The sequence below is a fragment of the Sarcophilus harrisii genome, chromosome 2, assembly GCF_902635505.1.
Source record: "Sarcophilus harrisii chromosome 2, mSarHar1.11, whole genome shotgun sequence".
Classification (NCBI taxonomy): Eukaryota; Metazoa; Chordata; class Mammalia; order Dasyuromorphia; family Dasyuridae; genus Sarcophilus; species Sarcophilus harrisii.
In genome coordinates, this window is record NC_045427.1 from 405,148,821 (window position 1) to 405,161,180 (window position 12,360).

Genomic DNA, 12,360 nt, shown 5'->3' on the forward strand with positions numbered 1-12,360 from the left:
AAACAGAAGTGGTCTGAAGAATAGATCAAAAACCAGAATCCTATTTTACACACACACACACACACACACATACATGAAATATGTTTGAAGGAGAGACATGCACAGAGTAAAGATAAGATATTGGGGAGAATCTGTTATGCTTCAGTTAATATAAAATAAAATAGAGATAGCTAGCAATTCTGATCTCAAACAAAGCAAAAGCAAAAATAGACCTAATTCAAAGAGATAAGAAAGGAAACTACATTTTGCTAAAAGGTACCATGAATATGCAGTAATACTAAATCAGTACTAAACATATATGCACCAAGTGGTATATCATCCAAAGTCTTAAAAGAGAAGTTAAGTGAATTATAGGTTCATGGCCTATAGAAGAAGAGATTATTGTGAAATGTAAAATAGATAATTCTGGTTATATTTAATCAGAAACTTTTTGTACATGCAAGCAAGATTAGAAGCAAGGCAGAAAGCTGAGAAACAATCTTTACAGCTAGTATCTGACAAAGATCTCATTTCTTAAATACATAGAGAACTGAATCAACTTTATAAGAATCCAAACCATTCCCCAAATGATAAATGATCAAAGGATATGGACATTCCTTTTTCAGATGAAGAAATCAGAGATATTTTATAGGCATTAATTTAAATTTTTTTAAATAAAAGAGTATTTTTACCTTATTATACAAGATAATTTTTAGCATTCTTTTTTTTAACCAGATATGAGTTCCAAATTTTTTGCCCTCCCTCCCTCCTCTCTTCTGAAAATGGTAGGCAATTTGATAAAGATTATGTATGTAAACATAATTCCTTATTAGTCCCAATTGCGAAAGAAAGAATAGATTAAAAGGAACCCCCCCCCCACAAAAAAAGAATAAAGTAAATGAATAAAGTATATATTGATCTTCATTCAGAGTCCATCATTTATCGGGAATGTGGATAGTATTTTCCTTTCTATATCCTTTGTACTTGTCTTGAATCATTGTGTTGCTGAAAAGAGCTGAGTCTATTATAGTTGATCATCACACAATATTGTTGAGACCATCTATAATGTTTTCCTGGTGCTGTTCATTTTACTTTGCATCAGTTCACACAAATCTTTCCAGGTTTTTTTTGAAATCCATCTGTTCTTCATTTATCATTGCATAATAGTATTCCATTCCATTCTTGTTCAGGCATTCCTCAATGGAAACACATCTCCCTAATTTCCAATATTGTGCCACCACAAAAAGGGCTGCTATAAATGTTTTTCATATGTAGATCTTTTTCCCATTTTTGTGACTACTTTGGAACAGAGACCTAGTAGTGGTATTATTGGGTCAAAGAATATGCTCAATTTAGTTGTATTTGAGTATAGTTCCAAATTGTTTTCCAGAATTTTTGGATCAGTTTGCAACTCCACCAATAGTGCATTAATATCTCTTTTTCCCATAATCTTTCCAACATTTATCATTTTCCTTTTTTTGTCATGTTAACCAATATGATGAGTAAAAGATAGTATGTCAGAGGTGTTTTTACATGTAATTGGGGAAAATTAAAAAAAAAACTATAAAAACAGAAGTATAGATCACATATGCTTGCAAGGGTGTAACGTACATTTGGGGGTAACAATGTTTTTAAAATATTTTATTTTAATTTATAAATAAAAAAAATGATTCCCATTACATAATATTATAAAAAAAGATGATTGCACATGAAACTGCAAATGTACTTTATAAAACTTGCTATCCTTTTAAATACATGACATCATCATGCATTTTTTCTTTTATCTTTTTTTCTTACCTCCTCACAGATGGTAACCACTCAACACAAATAGGTAGAAATAGATAGACAGACACACATACATATATATGTATATATGTGTATATACAAAATTTATTCTACACATCGATTTATTCATTCTTTCTTTGAATGAAGCTAGTGTCTTTCTTCATATGTCCTTTACACAATGCTTATGATTAAAAACAGAGGTGCCAACTTAATCATCCCCACTAAGAAGCAATATAGTAAAAATAGGTAGATCCATGACTTGGAGTCAGGAAGATCTGGGTTCAAATTCTATCTCAGATTCTTACCAACTGAGTGATCCTGGACAAATTATTTAATTCCACTGTGCCTTAGTATTCCCTTGTGTAAAATAAAAGCATTGTGTTTAATGATCTCAAAAGTCTCTTTAAGCTTTAAATATATAATCCAATAACTTACCCCAGGAGTATTTGGCCAGGTGCCTGGATTTCATTGCCAGGGAGGGAAAAACAATATATGTCAATTTTCTTTTTTTTCTTTTTACTATTCTGAAATACTCTTTAGAAATAGCCCCCAATAATTCTCCATCTCCCATCTCTATGACTTTGCTCAGGTGTGACAATCATGTCCCATGCCTAGAGTGCACCCCACTCTCACTTGTGCCTCTCATAATTTGTGGATTGTCTATTTTAATAGAATTTAAACTTCCTGAGGGCAGAGACTGTTACTTTGCATCCCCTGTGCATAAAATAGTGTCTGATAGAGTGTTTAACAAACATTTTTAATTGATTAACTTGTTGATTGATGAATCCATGGAATGTCCCTCCAGAAGAAAAATGGCAGATATAGGTCAAATCTCATTAAATCAAATACCATGCCATTGAAAAATCTATTGCCAGGAATTCTGTAGAGGGATTCCTTGTTCAGGTATGGGTTAGATTTAGATTGTCTCTCAAGTTCTTTCTAATTCTATTATTCTGTGATTCCTCTTGCTCATCTTCTTGCCTTGTTACAAGTGAGAACTGAGGTCAGTGCATACAAAAAACCCATTCCATTGCCATCACTTTAGCTTCAATACTAATTTCTGGGTAGGAGCTGCTTGGAAGATTGCATAATGCACAATTATGCTGGTTGTGCTGATATCTTCTGCCATCTTCATAAATTATTCACCATTACCCAGAGTTTAATATGACTTCCCATTTTCAGTCCCACACCATGACTGTTTCCTACTATTTAATTTACAGCTGTGGAACAACTATTTTCATCTGGCAGTAGCTTTTATCACCCAGGATTCCCTGCAGCTGGAGCAGTTTTCTCATGCCAAATACAATAAGATCCTGAATAAGTAAGTTGACTTTCAGATTTACTAAAGATGATATTTTATTTAATCCCCAGAATTAATAATGTCAATAATGTTGATGTTTTCCCTCTTCCTAGATATGGGGATATGAGGCGGTTAATTGGCTTTGCCATCCGCGATATGTGGTACAAGCTTGGTGAGTAAACATGCACGTTGAGATAAACACATCTGCAGACGCCAAACTCCTCCTTGAAGACCATCTGTTGTGGGAGCAATGGGGGTTTCAGTGTTGGGAGCTAGAAATAACCGTTTATTACTGTAAGCACAGTGCTCTTAATAAGAGCTTGATTGTACAGTGAATGAAAGAGGGAGGGATGCACAGCTGTGGAACAACTCCAGAATTTAGCCCTGAAGGTCTGTACAAAGTTGGGAATAAGGAGAAGAGGACAAGGCTGTAGATCTTTCACAAAAAGTATAAGCAACTGGCATCCAAGTTATTTGTCTAGTTTGGTACTTCATTTTGCCTTTTAGACTCAAGGAGAGGGCTCTATAGACACGAAGAGGTCCCTTTTTGTAATGATTGAGCTTGTGAGATTATCTTAGAATCTCTGCCTCTTCTACCTTAATCAAAGGTAGGATTTACCTGTATGCTTTCTGGTTGAGAGCCTAGGACTGCTCCTGTCCAGCAAAGAGTTGAAGAAGGAACAGAGAGCAAAATATACTCTGCTTTGGGATAATAGCTCAAACCTACTCAGCAATGCCATTGTTGTTGACTCTAGATAATACCAACTAGCTTATAGGTATTTCAGGATACTCTTTCCTATCTCAGGAGACTTTTCTGGAGTTGACTTTTCTAGACCCTTTTCCATAGCAAAACTTTTGGTTTCTTGATCATTTCTATCTAGAACTATAACTGGAGTTGGGCATCAAGAACTTGCCCCAAACTTTAGATGTATTCATTTTTATAAATTGGAATCCATCTTATAAAATTGAATTCTGGTTTCTGTTTGTATATATAGAGGAAGGTGATATAGATGATGGGTAAATACTGTACATTCCTTGGTCCAAAAGACTCCAATTTTGAAAAGAATAAGGTTTGAGGTAACTTTAATTATCTTATCTGTTTATTAGCAAAGTAAAATGAAAGTTTGTTTGAGACCAATTGTATAGAAAACTTCTACAAGTGACCTGAGCTGGAGAACAACAGACCACTAGAACCATGGGGTTGCATCAGATGTTTCTAAAGGAAAAGAGATATCTAATTTTTCCCTTTGCATCTTTTATTTGTAAGATCTACTTATCAAAGGGGATTGTCCTCTTTGATTTTGTCAATGTTATCAAAGAGAATTGCCCCCTTTGATTTTGTCAAGTATTATCCATTTTTCCTTTTACATTATCTCCTCTCACAAGTCCCAAGAAATCCTTGAGGAAGTGTTTGTCTTTGGTTTGATTGTCTTTGGTCTAAAAGAGGTGGCCAAATGACCATTCTTTTAAATTTAATAGCCCATTGGCCTTGTTAATAAAATGATTAAATTGCTCCACCCCCAAATTGCCCCAGAATGCCCAAATTTGGAAATATTTCCCCACTTATATTTCATTAGATAGAAACAATTGAGCTTAGAACTTGATCAACAAAAATAATTAATTAAAATGCTACTAGGTATCAGTGTTTTCTCTTCCCTGAGCTGTTACGCTCACCTTCCAGATGAGTCCAACTCCACTCTCTGTGCTTCAGCTTCCTTATCTATAAAATGAGATTGTTAGAAGTCCTTTTAGGTACCTTCTACTTCTAGATCTTTGACCTTTCCTCTATTACTCTTAGGTCCTAAGATTTGAGGTTTTTTTTCTGAGGCCTTTAAATTCTCAACTGACTTTGTCTTAAAAAGTTGTTTTGATGGCTGCTTCAGATACCAGAACAGTTTCCTATGACTCTAATTCTACCTCATTTCCACCCACAGTCTGTTATCAAAATATTTAATTTTCCCATTATAGTCTTTTACTATAAAAAAGAGGTATAGGGGAGAATTTTTCCTCAAAATATATTAGAGAATTCACTTATTGAAATGCAAGCCGTTAGAAAGCTTATCAGTATCCCAACTTCATTGAACTACTAGGAAAACTGGAATCTACATTGTTTTTCTTTTTAATTTTGTTTTTAATCTAATATATCTTGCTGCTTTCTATATGTTATATTTTGGAGTTGTTCTCTACACAAAAGATTTTATATGACTGTGATGGTGTTTTGCATGTTTTCCTTTAATTATGTAGTTTGATATAAAAAGATATAAAATTCAACCTGTTTGGGAATTTATGGGTATTTATGTATTTATGAATATCTATAAGGACACTTTGTTAAATTAGAAGATAAGCAAAATTAATCTCAGTTGAATCCCAGTGTAAAAATGATCTAAATGAATCTTAACTCTTTATATGAGAAAGAGATTTGGTACCATGGAAAACAATGGGTTTTGGAGTCAGAATATTAGGGCAGAAATCCTACTTCTTACATCAAATGCTTGTGTGACCTTGGGTCAATTATGGAGCATCCCTAGCTTTCAGTTTTTTCTTAAATAAAATGAAAAGAATGGACTAAATGTACACTATAGTCTCTTACAATACCAGATCTCTGGTGCCATGATTGGTTTGTAATTGGTTTCATGTTGGGGGGAGTGGGGGAGAGAGGTTTTGTGTGATTCAAACATAGCCCTCTCTGTTGCCCCTCACTTCTATTCCCCAGCTTGACAATACTACATTTCTTAACATCTTTGGGAATGAGAGGAAGAAGAGCTAGCTCACAATGTTGAATCCATTCCAAAAAACCAAGGCTCCACCCCACTACATCTATCCAGGAATACAATTTACTCTCAAAAATGATGTGCTACTCAGGTATTCTTGTTCTCTCATCAAGTCATTTCTGAATGGAAACTGATGCCTGTTTCTACCAGTGTTACTTGATCTTTATAACCCTGACTCCTTGGTTTCCTAGACCATTTTGGGTCTATAAGATATATTTTGCTAAGAAGATGCATGGAGGATTAAATGCAATGGAGATCAGGACAGCTTTAGTTTTCAGGGAACATGGTGAATTACCTTAGTGGTTTTTGCAAAATTTCATTGAGTTGAAACCATGTTTCAACCCCACACCATCTCCATTAGATTATATGTTCTTGAGAGCAGAGATGATCTTTTTCCTTTCTTTGTATCCTGAGCATTTGTCACTATGGCTGGCACCTACTAAGTGCATAATAAATGCTTGCTGACTAACAGTCTATAGATAAGAAAACAGTGAGTGCATAATAAATGCTTGCTGAAACTAGATAAGGAAATAGTAATTTAGAGTGATCCATCCAAGATTTATATCTCCTATTGCCTCAACTGCCATCTGGGAGTACATGATTTTCCCACTTTTCACCTAAATCTATAATGGTTCTATCAGCAAGCTCTTTAAGAGAACCCTAAATTGTTCCCATTAAATTCCATCATATGTCAATAAGATAAGTAATAGATGAATATAGCTACTTCTATTGAACAAATTAAAAATTGGGCCCCAGAGAAGCTTCTGGAGTATGTGTCCTCCTCACCCACATGCCTAAACTTATTCCTGGAGCACTCAGTACTGCCACCATTACAAAAGGCTGTGTGAGTTGAGTTGGGCTTTTATCTTGACAGTATATTGGCACTTCAGCTTTTAAAAGCTTTTCCCTAACATAATGTTTCTGTCCCTAATGAGATTCAGTCCTACTGAATCAAAAAGACCCCTCTTCCCATCTTTTCCTTTACTTTCTTTTAAATATTGCAGCAGGTATATTATCCGAAGCAATACCCTTTTGCCAGATTTGTTGTATTCCATTAACCCGAAGCATCTTTTCATTCAGAATATGTACAATTGTACGGGCATGTATTTACATGTATATAAATTTTGCATCTACTGAATGCTTCAGTCTCATTTGGATGTAAATTAAGACAATACCATTTCAGACAGTCTCTAGGGATGTTGAAATCACATACTGGTTAAAGGATCATCATCTCTCTCTGTCTGCCTTTTCTTCCATTTCTAAAACTTCTCTTCACTAGATTGCTAAGGAAAACAATCACAGAAAGACCAGCCCTCTGTCATTTCCTCTTGGTTTTTTGGAACATATTAAAGAAATCCTTTAAGGTCTTGAGTTTCCAAAAGACTTTTATCATATTCACTATTTTCCTATTACTGGACCACAGAAGTCAATGCATATCCAGCCTCTTCTCATTTACAATCTAGGTATTCATCCACTTGAATTTCAATTTTAAAACTCTACTATGATTTGATAAAGACTTAAATTATTTTGCTGGATTGTGGGGAAAATAGAGATTAGTAATTATTATGAATTACACATAAAGCCCGATCTTCTTCTTAAGCCCTGGTGAAGATTTGAGCCTGAATTGGGATCAAAATTCAGCTAAGAAGCTGATAGATAGCTTCACAAAGAGTTCTTATCCTTCATTTGACCACCCCCATTCAACTCTCACCAGCTGAAGGTATTACTAGACTGACATCTATAATTTAGTCATCTAACACTTATGTGTTGCCAATTTTTTTAATACTAAGAATTTTTTCTATGGTTTAATTTGAGCTTTAGAGTCTCAAGAATCACTTTCATTCCTCTCTGTTCATATTCTCAGTTTTAATCTGAAAATATCTTTCCAGGCAGCAAGCAGGCTGCACAACAGTAGCCTTTACTCTCCACCCACACCCCACCCCCACTCCTGAAAAAAGAAAAACAATCCTGCCCACACAAAGACTCTAGATGCTCAGTTTATTTAGAGAAAGGTTGTAGAAGCTGCCAGTGTGGTGCATGCAGGCTGGGAACCAAGAAGCACGTGGAAGCAGACTATCTCCCCAACTGAGAATTGAACCAAGAAGGCAGGAGGGGCAGTGTCCTAGCAGGAAGAGCTTTTCTTAGATGACTAAGGCTTGAGGAGGAGAACTTTGGGTAAAGTTGTTCCTAAAATGATGCTGTAAATTGGTGAGATTAGCCAAGATGCTGCTGAGGGAGGCCCAGAAGCAGGAGGTAGCTGGTGGCTAAAATATAGATTGTCCCCATGGACAACCTCCTCACTCCTAACATGGCCCTCCTCATCCTGCTCTACAGCTGCTACTTGTAATTCTCTCATGTAAGCAGACTTCAGGAGTCCCTGTAGTTCAACCCCTCCCTGAATCCCCTGCCGTCCAAAGTCATCTGCTTGCAATACAGAGTTGTTCACAACTGAAGCTTGTGCAGAAGGTGAAGGAAGGCAAGGTGGGTCCCAAATGCTTGGCCACTGCTTAATAAATTGGGAAGAGTATCTTTTGTATGAGTTGAAACTCAATTTCGTACCTAGTTCTTTGACTCTTAACTTCCTTTTGAGATCTTGGCCATGCTTCCTGTCTCCATGTTACCTGATGGCTATCAATATTTTTTACTTAATCTGAAGCCCTTCTGTGTTCACTATACCACTATCAAAGAAAGCATTGATATTTAGAGAGAGGAAAGAGCATTGACTGAATTTAGAGAACTGGGGTTCGAATTTAATTATGAGGAATTCCACCCATGTAATCTTAGGTAGGTCCCTTACCATGCTGGGCTTCAATTGCTTCATCTGTATTATGGGGGCTGAGGAAGTGGATTAAATAGTCTCAAAAGCCCCCTTTAGCTTCAGATCTATTACTGTGGGAGCTCTGTAGATGCCCTTCCCAGAACAAGCTGTCCTTTCAGAATTACGCATTGCAAATGGTACATGGAAGGAACTCTTGATCTCAGTATGGCTGGCCTAATCACAAACAGTGCATATCAACTTGCCTGAAAAATGATTATTTCATCTCTGTTTAAAGACCTAAAGCATATGTCAATATCCAGTAGTGAATACATGGTTTGGACTTGAGTCAGGAAGATGCAGGTTAAAATCCTACTTCTGGCACTTATTCATTAGGTAACTTTGTTGAGTTTCATTTTCTTCATCTGTAAAATGCAGATAATGATCATTACAGTTTCTACCTTGATATCTAGATTTCAACATAATTGTGGTGAGTTCTTAAATGAAACAAAGTATACAGAGTACTACATAACTGTCACTTGTTCTGTTGATAATTCTTCATACTACCTTCCTTGTAACCATTTAATTGTTAATTGTATTAAATTAATTTTACCAGTATTAAGAGAAGAGAAGCTTGCCCTCTATACCTTTCTACCTTTTTTCCATGAGCAATATATTTTCCCAAAATAACTTCCCAAGAGAAGTAGCATCTCCATCTAGAACAAGTTTATTCAATTTAATTTAATTCATCATCTAAAGTTATCTTTAGATTCCTCAGGCAAAGGACACATTCAGTATGGGAGAGAGATATGATAAGTTGGAGTGTAAGCCAGTTGTGAGGAAGATCAGAGTTCAAATTTGGCCTCACATACTTTCTAGCTGCATGATCTTAGATAGATCAATTAATCTAAATCATGATTATGAGCCCCTTGAAGGCAGACATTGTCTTTGCCTTTTTTTTGTATTCCCAGAATTTAGCACAATACCTCACATAGTAAGTGCTTATTAAATGTTTGTCAATTGACTCACTTAAATCAACCTCTATCTCAATTTCCTCAAGTATAAAATGGGGATAATAATAGCATATACCTTCCAGGGTTGTCATGAGAATCAAATAAGATAATATTTATAAGGTGCTTTGCAAGACCTGATACATAATAGATCTATATAAATGCTATATATTATTATATTAATCCTTATGGAATGTAAGATTATGTTCTATAAGGATTAATATAATAATATAGGTTTAGCCAAACTTTCTAGCATGTCAAGATCCCTTTGGATACTTGCTGTCTCATACAATTCCTTGACTATCACTTCTAGATTGGTATAAGATTTGATTAGTGTGTTATCAATCAACTAATCAACTGACAGCACTTACTTAGCATTACTGCATTCAGACTGCTAGGTGCTAGGGATACAAATACAAAGAATGAAATAAGACCAAGTCCTGAGATGATTGCATATAATGAAGGAAGACACATATACATATATGTGTACATATATACATACATCTCTCTGTATGTATGTATACATATGTGTAGGTAATATATATGCAGAATATTAAATATGCTTATGACAAACATAAGTAAATAAAAGGCAATTTGGGGAGGAAGGAAATGGGGAAATCAGAAGAGGTTTCATGATATCTGTGTCTTTATTCAAGTCACTGGAAAAATATATTAAACAAGCATAGAGACAAACACAATTCCCTGAAATATTCCATTGGAGACCTTTGATCATCCTGAAATTGAACCATTAACTTACACTATGTAGATATTCTATATAGTTCTGAATCTAAATGTATTATAGTTTCATGTATTTTTCCCATCTTTTTTCACAAAGATAGTATAAAATGTTATATCAAATACTTTTCCAAAATCTAGATAAATTCTCCCCATAATTTCCCTCATCTTTCAGTATGGAAAGGAATAAAGATGTATCTGGCATGATCTCACCATCATTGTCCTATTGTCTCAGACACTGTTTTGTAAATGTCTCTTCCTTCTCAATGTTTGCCAGCTCTTTCTTTTTCCATAATAATTCATTTTAGAATTTCTCAGAAATCAGATTTAAACTCATTGATCAAGAGTTTGCAAACTTAATTCTTTTCCCCTTTTTGAAAATAGGGATATCTGACTTTCTCCAACTCTCTGTGGTACTAAATTGTACTCAGTTCATAAATCATACCTGTCAATTCTTTTATTACTCAAATATGCAGATCATATGGACGAGGCAAGTTGAATTCATCAAGCACAACTAGGTGGTACAATAGATAGATGCTGGATTTTTAATTAGAAAGACCTGAATTCAAATCCAGATTTAAACACTTGTTAACTTTGTGACTTCAGACAAGTTATTTCTCTCAGTTTCCATTCTTTCACCTATAAAAGGGAATAATATACAGGGTGGTGGGTATCAAATGAAATGACATATGTAAAATACTTTATAAAATATAAGGTGTTACATAAATGTTAGCTGTTACTATCTCTGTACTTGTTTTGATTATTCATTCCCTGTTAGCCATTTTCTTTCTAATTCTGCTCCCATGACACCAAAAAGAACAAGTCTAATCTCTCTTCTGTCTCTTGTGACAATCTGCCAAATATTCCAAATACTTTAAATATTTGAACACAGCTCCCATGTTTCCCTCCCTCTCCTTCTCTTCTTTAATTCAAATATCCCTATTTTCTTCTATTGATCCTCACATGACATGAACTCAAGATCCTTCACAAACCTGACTGTCCTTCTCTGGACACTTTCTAGAGTTATTCTCCTCAGCAAAGAGAAAATGTCTTTCCTTAATGTGCCCAACAGACAACAACTCAAACAAAACCTAGTAAGTTGCCTGAGGCAGAGTTTAAATGACTTGTTCCTGGTTACAAAACTAGTAAGATTCAGAGTAAAATTTGAAAGCAAATATTTCCAATTCTAAGTCCTACCCTCTATCCATTGTCCAACTTTGCTTGTCAATTTTGTCATCTAAAGAAAAAAAAAAAAGACCTTGCCCTTACCAATTAGTGATACATGATTTTTCCTGATGTTTAGAATGGGAATATTAGGTATGTCATTCTTTGACTAGGATGCCACCGAAATCAAATGAATGCTTCTACATCAGTTACACTTACCAGCATCTTCCCTATTAGCATACGAATGACAATTTTACTGCTGAATTTTTGAAATATGCGTTTTTTCTTTGTAATGCAGCTTTATAATTTGCATGGCTTTTCCCAAAATCCCAATATGAAAACTTCCTTATAATGCATAAAAGGCACAACTCCAAGTATCACTTTGCATAAACTATACTAAGAGACTCTGTTTTTAATTTGGTTCAAGATTGACTAATTACACATCATATCTTATTTATCTACATTACCTCTTTATCGTGCTGTATTTGAGAGTCCCTTATTTACATTTAACATTATTATGTACCTCTTCTTTTTCAGGGCAGAACAAAATCTGCTTTATTCCTGGAATGGTTGGACCAATTCTAGAAATGACACTCATTCCTGAAGTTGAACTCCGGAAAGCCACCATCCCAATTTTCTTTGACATGATGCTGTGTGAATATCAGAGGTGTGGAGATTTCAAAAAGGTAATAAATGAGGCAGAAAATGGATGTGGCATTGTATGGTGAATCCCTCATCTCTTACCCATTCTTTCTTAATGATTATTTGGCACTGTCTACAATGAGCTTCAGCTGTGGTCAGAAGGGAATATTTATGACTGTATTCAGGTAAGAAAAAAACTGAGAGCTCTAATCTGGTCAG

The 12,360-nt window shown here is 35.1% G+C and overlaps 1 protein-coding gene across 1 annotated transcript in view; it reads left to right on the forward strand.

Annotated features, from left to right (window-relative positions):
- The window catches only part of DOCK2 (dedicator of cytokinesis 2), a 486,757-nt gene that overhangs the window by 409,710 nt on the left and 64,687 nt on the right, over positions 1-12,360 (forward strand). The window contains exons 31-33 of the mRNA XM_012552398.3: positions 2,985-3,085; positions 3,178-3,236; positions 12,037-12,185. Coding sequence (XP_012407852.1) covers positions 2,985-3,085; positions 3,178-3,236; positions 12,037-12,185 — 309 coding nt within the window. The remainder of the gene's footprint in view (positions 1-2,984; positions 3,086-3,177; positions 3,237-12,036; positions 12,186-12,360) is intronic.